Source organism: Pseudopodoces humilis, chromosome 20 (genome assembly GCF_049639895.1).
Source record: "Pseudopodoces humilis isolate 2021_Gansu_Grassland_sample_001 chromosome 20, ASM4963989v1, whole genome shotgun sequence".
NCBI lineage: Eukaryota > Metazoa > Chordata > Aves > Passeriformes > Paridae > Pseudopodoces > Pseudopodoces humilis.
Window position 1 is genome coordinate 7,668,594 of NC_142219.1, and position 16,152 is coordinate 7,684,745.

The window sequence follows — 16,152 nt, forward strand, 5'->3', positions numbered from 1 at the left end:
TATACAGTAGCTTTGATTTTCAAAGCTTTGGAAGCACATTATACATTTGACTTAATATAAACTCAGTTTGCAGAGTGACCTTTGCCAGAAGTATAAAAATAATGAAAACTTGTTTACCTGCTCCCTAACCACTCCCTCAGACTACAGATGCCCTTCATCTTCTCGTACTTAGCCAGTGCATAAATGTGGTGTCCATATGTCTAAGTCCAGACTGGTTTAAAGATTAGTTAGTTAAAAGTTAAATTCCCCGTGAATTCTATTTTAAAATAATTCATGTTCCACTTAAATGCCTCCTTCAAATCTCTCAATATCATTCTGCTCCCAAATGCTGAACCAAAAAATAAGCAACTATGAACACCGTGCCTGAAGTACACTGGTGAAAGATACATATACATACAGGGGGTTTTATAAAAAGTAGCAGCTTCACAAACTATGTGAGATAAAAATCTTTCACAAAGTCAGCAGAGTAACAGAAAAGGAAAAGCAATAAAACCTGCACAATCAGCCACATTTTTGCTTTATCATTTCCCTATGAGTTCTTTCAATTTTAATGCAGTGCACCAGCCATTGCTTTATCGTATTTGTTATAATACAAAATTAAAAACTCAGAATTCCTGGACAGAATTTCTCCCAGCAAGATCCTTCTAGTCTCAAGGAATGAACTTTTTAAAATTTCCTTCCTCCTTTCAGCTGGTTCACCATCAAGCTGCTCATTTCTGTACAAGTATCTCCTCCCCTCCTCAGTGGATGTTTGCCTGCATTGCAGACAAGGTTCATACAGTCACAACTGTCCCCACTTTTAATTTTCTCAGCTATGAAGGGTTCGTTCCTTTTCTTGGACAAGTTTTCTTACATCACTGAGCTTTATAAAACACAGTAGCAATGCCAGAAGTACCTCACCTTGTCAAATTGTAGTTCTTTACACACCCACACAAACCATGGCTGCATCTGCTACTGTGGCACTGGTTCAGTCAAAAAAGTTCCAAACAAATCCTCAGAATTTAGGTGAAGTTCAGCTAATGTGCTGCTTTGCAAGCATGATTTTAATCTATACTATTTTCCCAGTTAAATAAAACTGTGGTCCCTCCTAAAGAAAATAGAAGAATACTCCCAACACAAACACCCTTGGAATAAAGATCCAATAAACATTCTAAAGACCTAAAGGAAGTCACAGGGTGACAATCAAAACAATTATTATGCCCTGCATGAAAATGTAATATAAAAGATATCCTACCATAAAAAGGTTTACTCTGGTGTAAAATATAGACTGCAATTTAGAAGTCAAAATTACTACATTACATTAAGTCATTAAATTTGTAAAAATTCATAGGCTTTGTAGGGTTCAAACCAGGTAGACTTTACAAATTATTGTATTGGTTTTGAGTCAATTGAACCTGAAAAGCTTATGATCTCAATAAATTTTACTGGGCCACCTCTAAGCATATATAATATAAACACACCACCTACCCATTCCTTTTACAAGGTGCATGAAGTCATTCTCAAAGAGAATAAACCGGAACAGATTTAATATTTACATTCATTGCTCAGATGATGAGATAAAATGGAAATTCAATTTAAGGTTAAAGAGTTGTACAACCACAAATATTAACATAATTCTATTTAATTCACTACAATGTCATATCTGGCAAAAGCTGGGCTGTCTTGGAAAGGTTTGCCGATAAACAAAATTTCAAGACACCAAATAAACCTCGCAAAGCAAAGAATGATTTTAGAACCACTGTCTGGAAAGACAGATGGTCTCCACTGCAACCCTGAGTATGTCCTAGTGTTTCAGATGAACAGAAAACCCTGCAGAAAAAATGTTCACACAATGACATGCATTTTCCTGTAACAACAGAGCCACAAAAGCACCCTGCTCATATATTAACCCAACTGTCCTGTCTCTGTATTAATGTTTTAGTTTGTACCATGGGTGCACTTATTTATATAGTTTCCAACCACATTTTGCTACAAACCACACAGCAGCGCACACAACCCTTCTGGATGAAACTAAAGATATGCCCTCAGAACACACATAATGCACTCCCAGCACTAAGGGGCACTCAAGGCCACAGCTCTCAGAGAATCAGTCTGAAACATCTCCACTTCTCCTTTCAGGACTGTCTGAACCCTTGTTACAAGCCGTGTTGCTTAAAACCTGCCCTACTGGGTGCACTGCTTTGCAAAGAGACATGGAGCCAAGAACAGCCACATTCTTAGCAAGTGTAACTGGGAAAGCACACCAGACCTCAGTGAAGATTTCCCACTTCACACTTTTGGAAGATTAAGTCCTTGGCCAATATCATTCACCCCTCTTCAGTTTGAAGTTACTTTATATTTGGCTTTAATATTGTATGGGTTGCTCTGTTCTCATGATCAAGTGTTAGACCTACTCTTCTCTTCAGCCTCTCCCTCTCCTTCAGCGTCAGGGTGTCAGCCTTGGCAATCACAGGGACAATGTTGACTTTTCCATGAAGAGCCTTCATGAACTCTACATCTAATGGCTTCAGTCTGCCAACAAGCAGGGAAAAAAAAAAAGATTTAAAATAGGCATGGGGTCTTGTGTTGTTTGTTTTATAACAGATCAAATGTATTAAAAGCTATTTACTTCAAATGTACACATAAAAAATATTTTCATAATAAATTAAGCCATTAAGCTTAATGCCCTTGCTTATCAACTTGGTTGCGCAAAGTTGAAATTGTAATTAAAATTGTCACTATACAATGAAGAGGATATTAAAAACATTTATGTTGCTGGGTGATGAACAATGCAGTAGTGACTGCCTTGAGACAATATTAAATGCAAAAGGGGACAAAGTAAAGGAGAGCACTAATCTCCAAAGACTGTTTTAATTGCACTGGCTAATGGACAGGTTGGTAACTCAATTAACATTACTGCTAAGTTACCAGTTCAAGTAATGAACAGATTTATGAACTGCTATGAAGGTACAACACCTTAAAATACCAAAGCTCAAGCTTTTTCTTACCCATGCCCAAAAGGAGAGATGAAGTAGAAGCAGCAGTGGACTCTGTTGTCTATGATGTGGCGCCTGTTCAGACCACTCTCATCATGCAGGTATCGCTCAAACTGGTTGTCAATGTAGTGAATAATTGTTTTGAAGCTGCGGTATGGGAGGGGGGGGAGAAAGAGAGGCATCTTACATCAGCTTTAAATATTTAAATAATAAGGAAAGAATCATGAAAAGGTAAGAACAGAAGGAGAAACACACTTTTATTAAAAACACTACTGTTACAAAAAATTCAACTTCCTAGCATTTTATCTAGTACTGAGGAAAAATATTTTGATAATGCAAAAGGGTGTTATCATAACAACCACCAAGTGTCAACTTATGCCTGGAGCCAGTTTCAAGTGTTACTCTGTTCACTGGATAAAAAGTTCAAGAGCAAGCTCAGAAAAAAACACTCTGTGCTGAGACAACACAGGAACAGAAGATTGAGGATTTTCTGCCTTTTTTTCTGGGGGTAGGGGCTGAAGATTTGTTTTTAAACCAGTTGACAAATGACATATCCCGGATATCCTCTTGATTTACAATCCTGACCCTAGAGCCAGGTTTCTATAGTTACCTATGAAAATTCTGGTATTCTAGTCTGTTTGAATTAAGTACAAATACATTTGCAAGTCATGCACTCAAGCATCACATGATTTATTAAGCTATTTTTGTTACCTTACAGAATTCTTTTCTGTCAGCAAAGAAAAATAATTCCTTAGTTCAAGGCAACTTAAAACATTTCCTACAAAGAAGTAAATGAGCACAAAATCTGATCACATAGATTAATCAGACACAGAGAGCAGTGACTAGAGAGAAAAGAAAACACAATGCATAACTAAGAAGATCATTTTAAGCTATTCCAGAGCATGCAGACATCTGCAAACACCATTAATATAAAAGGACACTTTATATTAGGTACTGCAGGGAAGGGAAATGAACAGCTGACGTAGATAAGGTTAGGCAGATGATTGTCTATCATGAACATGTCTTAAACTACTTGAGAAAAAACTAAACAGAAAGCTTAACTTGAGAAACAGGAACGTCCATACTTCTGTTGCTGAGATAGCACAAACTTGAGAGACATTTATGGAGGAAACAGAGCAGATAACAGACAAACAAATTAATAATCTGGAAAATGAACACAGAATGCTGGCAAACACTGCAATAGGCAGCAATGTTTGACACAGGGCTGCATAGCTGCAAAGGAGATAAGAAAAGAAAGTAACAAGAACGATGGAGGGAATTTGATTCTCTTTTGGCTTTTGGATTGAGAAGGAATAAATCCACAGTAGAATATATATACACATGCTTACATCACTGCAAGATTTGGCTGTTCTTAGTCATATTACAGAATATACAGAACAAAGCAAAAGATGGAATTTATTGGGTTTTGACCTTAGTGCTACTCATTAGGAAACAGCAACTTAATACCTAAACATGCTGAGACACATCAAAATGGATTTTGTTCCTGTTAATCTTCACTACTTCTCTTAGCTGGTAAAAGGCCACAAGACTAAAGACATACAAATATTAGGACAGAAACCAAACACTAACAATAGGAAAGAACTATCACACATTTCTCTGGCAATGTGATTAGTTTACGTGCAGTTTTCTAGGTCTAACAGCTATAATTTTTCCATATAAATATGGTGTTGGTGTCCTGTATCTCCTGACTTCCGGGAAACACCTGGCTTATACCACAGTGCTGTCATTACTTAGGAGATAGCACATCCTGTATTGTAACAGCAAACAACGCAAACACTGCATTTAAGCCCACTGGGAGAAAATGAACAATATTACCAAGCTGCCAAAACCCACAAAATATAACCTTAGTCAGTTAAAAAAAACTAAACAAGAAGAATTTAGTAGCAGCCGAAGAGCAGAGAGCAGCTATCAAAGAATGACCCGTGACACCACAAGCAAGATGAAATAAAGAGTGTGATCAGCAATACCTAACAAGTTCACCTGTAGTCTGGTTTTGTCAACCACTTTTTTGAGGACAGATATCAAAGCAAATCTAAGCATCAAGCATTTTTTTCCTCTCCTGATTAGATCCCCTCTCTCCTCATGAAAGATATTTTAAGGACATGCTTCTCTCATGATCCCAATGTACTTACACATTGAAAGATGCTGAATGCGTCAAACCTCCCACCATAAGGAATTTTGCTGTTCTCCAAACACACCCCTAAACTGATGCCATGAGCAATCCTAGGTGTGGGTCTGATTCTAAAGTACATAACTCCAGCCAGCACTAAAGCTTCGCACAGAATCTTAAAGAAAATCACCACAGTTAACCGTGGTTCACTTCCACCTTTCTTTTCATATTGTTTTAAGTACAGCAGCATCCAGAAAACAAGAATTACTCTGCTTCAGAAAATGTGTTGTACTAAATCTATAACAAATCATTTCCCAGTCCAACACCATTGTTTTTCAAACCCAGTGGACCTCCTGGGCACACTCCTAGTAGCATGAAATCCTTATCAGTCCTTTTTCTTTGACAAAAAATACATAAAAATCTACCTCAGCTCCCATCCATGAAAGTCAAACTCTAAAATTTAGCCCTTTCATCAATGCACAGTGACTAAAAGCCACTAGGAACCTACTCAGGAGAACAATATTTGAAACACTCCCAGTGATTGCTGCCTCCTAGAGACATTGTGCCGGTTTGATTTACCTGTGTTCAAAATTAGCCTTAGTAAAATTTGTCACCTCAAAATAGTCTGCACAAATTACAGCCTTCCTAAAAAAAAGAGCTTTATAAACCTTGGATTATGATCAGCACTATCTACCAGTGAACCACGACTGCAGCAAATGCTCCTGAACATAAACGTAAGTTCAAGAACATGAACTTGCTCCTTCCTCTGAACTACCAAGGAAGGAAGGTGGTTGCAATGCGTTAATCTTAACTACAGTTCAAAACAAAGGGTCTGTCCATCCAAGTCCCTGAGATATCCTGTAAAGATTAACATACTTCGTCAAAATGACACTTGCCACGGCTGAAAGACTTTTCAAGTGACATAAGCAGACTGAAGAGATATCATTAACTGCATCTTTTTATTTTGTAGGATGTAAGTGCTATTTGCTCCTGTAGCATATTTGATGTTCCAGATTCATCAGAGAAAATTACATATAAATTGTTCTACTCGGGTCTGAATCACCACAGAATGATTCTATTCAGAAAAGGTCCAAAAAGAAAGGGGAAAATCTGAACACGTAGGTCTCTAAGAAACATCTGAGCAGAATAAACAAAGGGCATTAGAACACAATCAACAGGAAGAGCTCTCTATAACACAATGCACAGGCTGCAGAGCTCTCAGCTCCAGCGGAAGGAAGCTCTAGTCAACAGTGCACAAAATAAGCAAGACCATGATGCAGCCCAAAAAGATGTCTTTGTGTTGTTCCAAGAGTTCAACTTTTTTCAACTTACTAAAGTAGGAAAAGTGGAAGGAAAATAAAAATCTCACTAGAGCTTCACTTTCAGACTTTCATTTAGTATATTACAGAACTTCACTGCCTTCATTCTTGCTGTGTGCTCCTACATCTACACCATAGAAAGAAGAGAAAAACTGTCTGATAATAAGAACACTGCAGATACATCAATCTGTCAATGAAAGATTGCAAAACGTTCTATTAGCATTATATATGTTTATTTTATCTGCTACTTTCTCTTTCCTGGTCTTTAACTTATAGTGAAGTACTCAAGTCAACCTGCATTAGCTTTGTGCTCCATTTCTCTGCACAGTGCTCCTTGTTTGCCTTGGGATTACCACCACCACCACAAATAAAGTGTCAACAAAATTAACAACTAAGTAAAATAAATATTGTTAGTACTTCTTAAAAGACAACCATGTGAAAATTCAAAGTTTTAATCCACTGACACTAGAAGCATCCCAGTAAGGATATCTCATCTTCATTTGAAAAAATTCATCAGCTTTCCACAGTTAAAGAGAATTGCCTGAACGGGATCATTTGGAAACTACATTGATGAAGTTAGCAATTCTAACTTTGTTACAAATTGTCCCCTTCCTTTCTAGCTGCTTTATAAATTTGCTTCTTTGTAATCACTATGCCAAAGCAATTACATATATTTTCCACTGTATCTGCTGACAATTATTTCATCCGTTAAAGATCATTGGTAATATTTAGACCAGAGAGAGCCAAGTGGTAACTTCATAAAATAACACCAGTTCCACCCAAATTGCTGGTAATGAATATAGAGGACAGGGAATGAAATTAATTGTCTCAAAAACATGGAAACTGGATGGACCAGAGACACAGAAAGTAAAAGACAAAAAGTTTCCCCTCACCAGAATTTTGTCCTATTGGAATGACCACAGAAACAAAAAGCTGACTGCAGTGCTCAGAGAAACTTTTTGAAGGAGAGGCTGTTAATTTTGCAGCAGAACCATAGACACAGCCTACAAAACTTCTAAAAGCATCAAAAGTGTTTAGAAAATTGAAACTGGAAGTTGAAGAAAGTACCAGACACACTAGAATAGTGTTTGTGTGAGACACACACTTTATTAACAAAGCAGTATTTACACACATACCAGTCCTGGCTGTTAATGGCATCTCCATATCCTGGTGTGTCAACTACAGTTAAACGCAGCTTCACCCCTCGCTCCTCTATCTCTACTGTAGAAGCTTCGATTTGAACTGTTCTCTCTATTTTCTCTAAAATAAAGGAATATTTGGATTGTTATTTGCCTATCAGTTCCTGCAGAGACCCCACAGGAGAGAGCAATAGAGGAGAAACTGCAAGCTCAAGTGTGTTGTAACCTGCATGACATAAACTATTTTATCAAAATATGCAAAGTAGTAAGCAGATTTTAACACCATGTTTTTGTAAGTAAACAAGGAACAATGAACTAAAACATGGGTTTACTTATGACAATATGCAAAAATAAAATCATAATACTCAAAAGCACAATAGAGTCTTTGTCAAAATGTTATTTACACCTCCAACCAGGATTTAAGGCACTACAGACAAAAAGCAGTAAGAAGAAATGGTGATTAGAGAAAAACCACATTTAGGTATATTGATACCTAAAAGGTTTGGGAGGTGTTTTTTTTAATAGCAGCTGATAAAGAAACAAAAGCTGTCTTTGAAAGGAAATCTAAATAAGAAAATGACAGCTGGACAAAACATAATTTAGAAAATTTAAATACAGCATGACAAAGTGGCGTAATGTGTGAAGAATGAAGTAATATTAATTGAAAGACCATGAAATTTTATAGGGTGGAATGTGCTGGAGGAACTGCAAAACCACATTTACCTGCAGCTCCAGGAATATAACGTTCTGGATAAAGATCAGTCAGGAACAGACTGTTAATTAAAGTGGATTTTCCTAAGCCAGACTCACCTACAAACAAAATAATTCAGGTTATTAAGCATATACACTTTTTACTCAAAGATTTTTAAAGCACCTTGTCTTCCTCCAAGCCCACATTATGGAGGAAAAATAATTTGTTCATCAGGATCCACCCTAGCTTTTGATATAGAAACATCAAAGGTTCAGCTAAGCACTTTGAAAACACCGGAAAATAGCCCCCAGTGTTTTCATAAATGTTACGTGAAAATTGTAAGTTTGCTGTAACAGATGTCACAATAAAAGCTGAAAGGTCACACAGCATTTGGACTATAGATCTAGAGATAGTTCAGTTACTTAAGAGAAATTACAGTTTTTTTCATTTAAACTTACAAAATCAGGAGCTGTAACTCTCCTGCTAAAAAATTCTGAGAGCTTGAAGGCTTTCCTAAGCTAGAAATTGAATCTGGAATACTGCTGGGAAGACAAATGAGTAAAGCAATCCTAAACTAATAGTCAAGTTTGCACCCTTACAGTTAAGCCCATATAGGTTCTATGAAACTGAAAATGATAAAACAAATTATTCAAAATTCACCTGAGAAGTTTCATAATTCTGTAACTTAAAATGATAAAAACTTTGTCCCACATCTAAGTAACAAAGTTAAACATGTACATTTAACTACTAAATCTGAGTTTCAAAAAATCACTTATTTCCTAACTCAAGGAATCAAAGGAGTCAACATTTAGACCAACTGGCCATATTATTTTAGATGCTACTAACCTGATCTTAGAGATGAAAAAGTTATCTGTATTTCTCATCACAAACTACATGACGCAAGAACTCTACAATTATCACAAATTACCTATATATCTCACAAACACTGCTGAATACTGTCACCAAGTAATCCCAAATGGTACTACAGAGTACATTTTCATTTTTCACTAAGTGCTACAAAAGGGTGACAGTACTGTGGACTCCCTTTGCACATACACAATTCAACACATCACCTGGGAGAGCTTTGTGCTTAAAGGACTCTCCATCAGAGTCTCAGAGGTGCTCATTGACAGAAAAGGCAAATTACAGGTTTATCTCTGACACCAGAGTGAGTCAGTACAGAAGAGCACAAAACACAACAGCAGCATCACCATTTCAACAGCAAGATACTTGTGTGCATTCGTGCCTTCAATGGGGAAACAAGAGCAAAAGAAAGATTAAACAACTACCCCTGTCATCTGATGATGAATCAGGAATGCAGAAGTGTCCTTTCTTCCACTCATCATCTTTAATAACTATAAATACTCCCTCCTACTAAACATGACAAAATAGTAACAGATGTAATTAGAAAGTGTATAGAGGCTCAAAGCTTTTTCTACTGTGTAACAGTCAATTGCTAAGTAGGAAGATGCATACATCTATGTGAAAGAAATGTTGTGTAACAGTCAAGAATACTTAAGGAACTTACCAACCACCATGAGTGTGAATTCAAAGCCCTTCTTCACAGATTTCCTGTGAACCTGGTTGGGCAGATTAGCAAATCCCACATAGCCTGCCGAGTCGGAAAACTGACAAGAAAACAAAGGTTGAATAAAAATGAGATCCCTTTTCCCCTAAAAAACTGGAAAAGAGTTTACTTGATTCTACACAATAAAATGCAGGGGTATATAAAGCACAAGGAAGAATAGAGAATGGAACAATTTTTACTGCAATTGCAACCTTGAAAAGGCTCATTTACCAAGTGGGCTGATAAAAATAGAAGTCAAGATAGGTGCCTTGAGCTACACAAAAAAAAAATCTCCCCTTGAATAAAAGTTTGCAAACTTGCAAAAACACACTCTTATGAATCTTAAGAATTAATACAGCTCAAAATAAAAAATTCTGTTCAAATTTGGTGTCTGCTGCTACCATCCTCTATAAAAATAATGCATATGCTCACAGGTAAAAAACAAGAACATTGTACTAATGGGGGGATTACTGAGATAAAATCACACAGAGATGTATCTTTTGCTTGTTAAGTTGTTCACCTATCTTCACAATCTTTAACTTCTAACACAAAAGCAGGAAAAGAAACATGCCTGAAAAACTTATCAAAGAGATTTGGGCTATAAACAGGGCAGTCTGCTCCACCATCTGTTACCCACTGACTGAAAACCTAGCAGGAGCCTAAATAAGAACTGCAGCCACCTGATATAGGGACCTATGGGCTACCTGGAGCCAAATGTCTTCTTCACTGATGAGTTTATGATGAAAACAGTTTTTTTTACAATGCCATACACTTCCAGGTGTAGAGGGATACAAGAGAAATCAAAAGGTAATTATTTATTTGCTAAGAATCCTTTTAAAGCCCATCCAGGTGGGCAAAAACATTAGAAATGAATGTTTGTCATACACAATTTCCTTAGGTGAAAATACCATTTTAACTTTGTAAGCAGAGACTGAATGTCTGGTGAATACCAGAAAGTCTATCACTAGGATCACATACAACCTCTGTTTCTACTAAGCAGTTCCTTTTAAGAAACACATCTGAAGCAATAGGTTCATTCACAATTTTATCACTTCAGTAAAACTACAAAGGTTTTCAGAAGTTGAACAGATTCTAGACAAAATTTTGGCTATGCAGCCATCTCTTTACCTTTACTTTTTCACCTGACTGAGACATGTTTCTTCACTTCAAGTTTCAGACACTGGAAGAAAAAAAGCCATAGTGCATGTTAGCTGACTTGAAGATTACATTAATTTTGAACTGATGAATTGCATGGAACAATCACATTTTATTCTACCAGAATGAATGTCACATACTTAAGGACTACTAGAACAAACAAGCCATAATCATAATGTCTTCCTTCTGAAATAAATCACAGGAGTACTTAATTTAAATACTTAAAAATTTCAAAACAGAAATATTCCTTTAAAATGCAAAATATTAAAATTTAGTATCATAACAAACTTTCACCCATCCTCTCTTTACAGAAGGATAGTTCACAGATAGGCAAATGTAATGCAAAGGTTGTCCAAACATTACATTTGGGAATTACTACCACATCCAAAAATTCTCATGAGAACAGGACACCTACACGATTCCCAGGTAAGGGTCAGAACATAACATTATTTTCAGTGACTTCAAAGTGCTGTTGCTGAATAGGACACTACGCTTGGCTAACCCATGCTGGACACAAAAAATCATGCCAGTGTGAAGGACTATCAAAAGAGATTTGTTCTTTAGTTTCAGACACCCAGAACAGCTGGACTTTGGCAAGCCCTTATCTCTTTACTCAAGGATGTTAGCTGTGCTATAGATTAGTTATCAGGGCAATAGCAAGGCCCTTTCATTTAGAGCAGAGCCCCAGAGTAGGGACAGGAAACACAGAAGCGACAGGAGCACTTCACAGCTTGCTTTGTTGACAATGCAGCTCTTGGCCTGGGAAAGCAGGGAAGTGACCTATGCAGGCACCTGTGTGTTCAGACTTTCCTGTTAGGTAGCAGGAATCATTTTAGCAGGATACAGTGCAGTTTCTGACTGGCAGTTTGACAGTCAAATCCTGGCTGAGATACACCAAGCTCTGGACTGAAGGAAACATAGAAATTAGCGTAATTGCCACTTGGAATTTTAAAGAAAACAGATCTTCAGCTCCCATGGTATTTCCATTACCTTGCAGCAGGCATCTAAAATCCTGGCAGCTGTGCAGGTACCAGCTACCCTATAAGCAAGGAAAGTTGGTTTTTTCCTCCTCCAACTACTTTTCCCCCATACCCAGCTTATTTGCTTACTGATGAAAGCCCAATGCATCCACTGCCTGGAAAATAGGGAGGTCCTGATTCTAATCATCTTCTGTCATCCTCTAATTGTGTATTCCTCAAAACATCCCTTAAGAATGTTTTTGAAAACCAGAGCTTATTTTCCTTTGACCAGTATGCTAAAGGCTCATTCCAGCCTCCAGCCAACCATTGTCACAGATCCTTAAAGACACTGACAGAAGTAACTCATTGCTCTGTTGACATCTTGTTTCTAAGTTTGGAAACCTCTGCTGTCACCTTATCAATAAAATTAGTTACATAGTTCAAGAAGTTTAGAAAAGCTCATAGTTACTGAGTGCCAAGGTAGATATACCTGACCCATTTCTCACAGTAATGCCAGAGAAGTCACCCAGGCCCACTGCCCATAGACAAAGGAGAGATGGGGGAATGATTCAGGTCTCAATATGTATGGCAAATTCCCTACTTCTACTTTGAAATGACAGTATAGTCACAGCCATTGTAGCATTACTCAAGTTACTTGATTAAAAAGCAGAAGAGTCAAAATTGTTGTCAACTGATTATGACACATTTAGCTTCAAAATTAGTCTGTCATCTCATAAAGAATATTTTTACATAAAATAATGTTCCACAAATACAGCTTACAAAACCTGTCTCCTACAAGGCAAACCACATCACCTTGTGTCTTGCTCTGACCGAAAAGTTGCTGTAGCCAACAGCAGCCCAGCTGCTCTGATCACACCATGACTGCAGCTCACACTTCCAGTTAGTAATTTCCCAGTGTCTTTTGTTAGAACAGAAATGTGCTAGCTACAAGTTACCTCAACAACAACAAAAAACCCCACAGAAACACCTGCTGTTCTACAACACTTAAGGTGCCAGGGTTCATTTGGGAGCTGAGTTGCTCAGCCTTGACATTTTGCAATTCCTAATACTGCCCTCATGAGGTTTTCTCGAAAATCATTCCACCAAACAACTTCCCCGGATGACCATGTGCTGCCTTCCCAAAGCTCTACCATACAGTACAAATCAAAACTTCAGAATTAACAAAATATTAAATCTTCCTACAGCACCACACAACCACAGCACTCTCAGCACTACTCACAAGTGAGAGCTTGGTGCTGGACCAGTCCCCGTTGCGCATCAGTGACCACAGAAACCCACAGCTCTGTCTGCACACAGCTGACTCAAGCATCAAAACAATGTGAAGTCTCTGACAACACTCTGGGTAGCTCCCACACCTGGAAATTTTAACATCTAAATTCTCATCAGTTGTCCAGAAGAAAATGTAATAAAAACCCCACAACTAAGGCAAATCAGAGCAAGAGCTGTATCTGTTCTGTTTTCTTTAGATTTTCAAAGTACTCTTTCAATCAGTATGAGATAAGCAAAACAGCACATACAAAACAGTTCAAGGAGAAAGGCATAGATAAGATGCATTTGCAACAACTTGCAAAACACAGTGAAAATTTATCTGTAAATAATGCTGTGCCTTACTTAGCAGGCCGAGCAGAAAAAAAAGGGACAACACACTACAGCACAGGAATGTCCAAATCTGGTTTTGAACAGTGGATAACACAATAAAGTTTGATTTTGGATTCAAACAAATTCCTATCCTGAACAATATGATGTTGGCAATGTAAAGGAGCAAAGTGCCACCAAGTTCAGCTGCAGCTGGAACGTGCCATCACTCCATCCTCTGCTAAGAGCAGTATTCTGGTAAGAGAGAAAGAGAGGGGAAGGAAAATGGGTCATTTCCTTTGTTCCTGTCAGGATGCAAGAAATAAACTGTGAGGAACAGGCAGACTGGGAGCTTCTTAATAGGAACCAGCACAAAGAAAGCACTACCAAACATGTACAAAGAGTGTGTCCATATAAGGACATCAAACAACATTTTCAAATAATCACTTCAGAGTGACCTCACAACCATCTCGAAAAGCAGAACAGCCCTCCTGATTTCTCAAATGAGGCTTCTTTCTTTCCATTGGAGACTATATAACTCAGATACTTTTTTGACAATATTTAATAGCCACGGACAGATTTAAACAGGTTTCCCAGTGCTGGAAATGGTCTCAACAACATCAGCATTCTGAAGTCACTTTTCAGACTTAAACTAGACAGAAACATCAAGATATGTCAGTAAAACAGCAGTATTTGTAATTTCTTACTAAAAGAACTACAAAAGCCAAGGAAGAAATGTCAAATACTGAGTCACATCAATAATAAAAGAAAAAAATGCATGATTCTGTGACTCACTGAGCTCAAACAAATGTGTCTAGCACAGCCTGTTCTGTGTGAAATGCTTTGTTCCTGGCATGTCATCACTTCCACTGTGGGAAACCCCCTGCCCTCACTCCCTCTAAATCAAAAAGCGCAGGTGATTTCATTTTTCCTCATTAGAAATAGATATTATCAATTGAAGGAATGCTCTTTTGCACACTAACAATTCTGCTTTATTCAGGAAAATGACTGTATCACTTCCACCAAGCATGGAATTCACAAAAAATGCAAGAACCCAGCTGTGACTTTTACAAACAGACCACGCTACGTGTGAGCCACTGGTCTGGCTTGGAACTGATGTTCAGAGCTCCTAAATTCTACAGATTTCTGGTATTGTATTTGAACCAAGGAAATTTACAGCAATTACTGCTGGGAATGCATCAAAATTTGGAACATGTCTGTGACTCAACAGAACACATATGCACAGTAAAAGGAACAAGGACAAACAAGAGTTCAACAACCTGTATAAGCACTATTCTTAAAAGGTCAAGAAAAAGCAACGCACAAACCTAAAGCTCTAATCCTAAATGTTTTATTTAAAGTTCCATTTCAACGCTAACATATGACTAAACAACTTCATTTTGTACTCTTTTTTCCAATTAATACAGTCACTTGGAACGCACAAAGGAGGCAATTATACTGTTCTTGTAGATTAGTTTTAGGGATGATGTTGTTTCTCTGCAAGCAGGTTTTGACAGTATTTTTGCCGAGTTACTGAGTCAAAAAGCACTGTTAAACTGACCTATAATTGTAAAAAACAGGGTTTTTTTTAATTAAAAGGATAAACACATAAGCCACGATCATTCATCAGGAAATAGGCAGCTCTGCCTCGCACCCAGACAGCTCAAGTATAACAGTACGTACTGCCAACGCACAGCAAACTGGTAAGTTTGTATTTAAATCAGTTCTAGAGTCATGCTTAAGTCTCACGATACCATGACGTCTCTGACCTACACGTGAACAATTAAAGATCAAAAAAAAGTAAAGCACGGCTCCGGCCTGTTGCCAAAGCAGGTACACGTCGCTCTGTGCATCCTCCCGCCGCATCCCCGGCTCCCGGCAGCCGCAATCCCACGGTGGGTGCTGCAATTTTAAAAGCATTCGAGGAATGCCGAGTGGAGACAGCACTTCCTGCTCCATCCTCTCCTCGCATCTCCGGCTACCCCAGCACCGCGGCCTCGTCCACATCTCAAATTAATCCTTGACTTGCTTTAGAAACAAATCAAGGTGTGCGCGAAACGGCCCGACCGCGGCGTCCCGGGGTTCTTGCCCCAGGTGCACTTCTCCCGTCCCCACACACCGGCCCCGCAAACCTCTCCGCAAGCGGCGGCGGGAGGCAGGGCCGAGGCTGTGCCCTGCACAGGGGAGCCCCTGGAGAGCTGTGGGGGCGAAGGCGGCGCCGCCGCCGCGGGGAACGCGGCCCCTTCCCGGCGCTCACCTGAGGCCGCGGCCGCTCCCGCCGCCAGGCCGCGATCCGCCGCTCCGCCCCAAAGTTCTCCCGCATCCCACCAGCCACCGCGGCAGAGCGCCCGCCTACCCCGCGCCACTCTATGGTCCGGGCCCTGCCGGAGCCAGCAGCGAGGCGGCTCCGGGAGCAGCGAGAGGAGGGCCAGAGCGTCCCCCGCCCACCCCGCCGGGCGCGGCCATGGCGGCCCGCGGGCCAGGGCTGCTGCCAAACCATGTTCCGAAGTGCCACATCTTCACGGAATGGTTTAGTTACTGTTTTCTACCCAAACATCCTTGAGTTTTGTGACTGCTCCACTTACAGCGAGTTTTAGCCATACTGCTCAGTGAAAAACTT

The 16,152-nt window shown here is 39.0% G+C and overlaps 1 protein-coding gene across 5 annotated transcripts in view; it reads right to left on the minus strand.

The window, feature by feature from the left end:
* The window catches only part of LOC102101101 (septin-2), a 34,812-nt gene extending 18,919 nt beyond the window's left edge, over positions 1 to 15,893 (minus strand). For 2 of the 5 annotated variants that reach the window (XM_005524376.3, XM_005524375.3), the window contains exons 1-7: positions 15,790 to 15,893; positions 10,951 to 11,002; positions 9,784 to 9,883; positions 8,288 to 8,374; positions 7,562 to 7,685; positions 2,988 to 3,122; positions 2,394 to 2,511 (exon numbers count right to left, since the gene is read on the minus strand). In XM_005524376.3, coding sequence (XP_005524433.1) covers positions 2,394 to 2,511; positions 2,988 to 3,122; positions 7,562 to 7,685; positions 8,288 to 8,374; positions 9,784 to 9,883; positions 10,951 to 10,977 — 591 coding nt within the window. In that variant the 5' untranslated portion in view covers positions 10,978 to 11,002; positions 15,790 to 15,893. Of the gene's footprint in view, positions 1 to 2,393; positions 2,512 to 2,987; positions 3,123 to 7,561; positions 7,686 to 8,287; positions 8,375 to 9,783; positions 9,884 to 10,950; positions 11,003 to 13,176; positions 13,196 to 13,568; positions 13,712 to 15,664; positions 15,684 to 15,789 lie in introns of those variants that run through there. The other 3 variants (XM_088064993.1, XM_014253888.2, XM_088064994.1) reach the window with 3 other exon arrangements.
* Between the last annotated feature and the right edge of the window lie 259 nt (positions 15,894 to 16,152).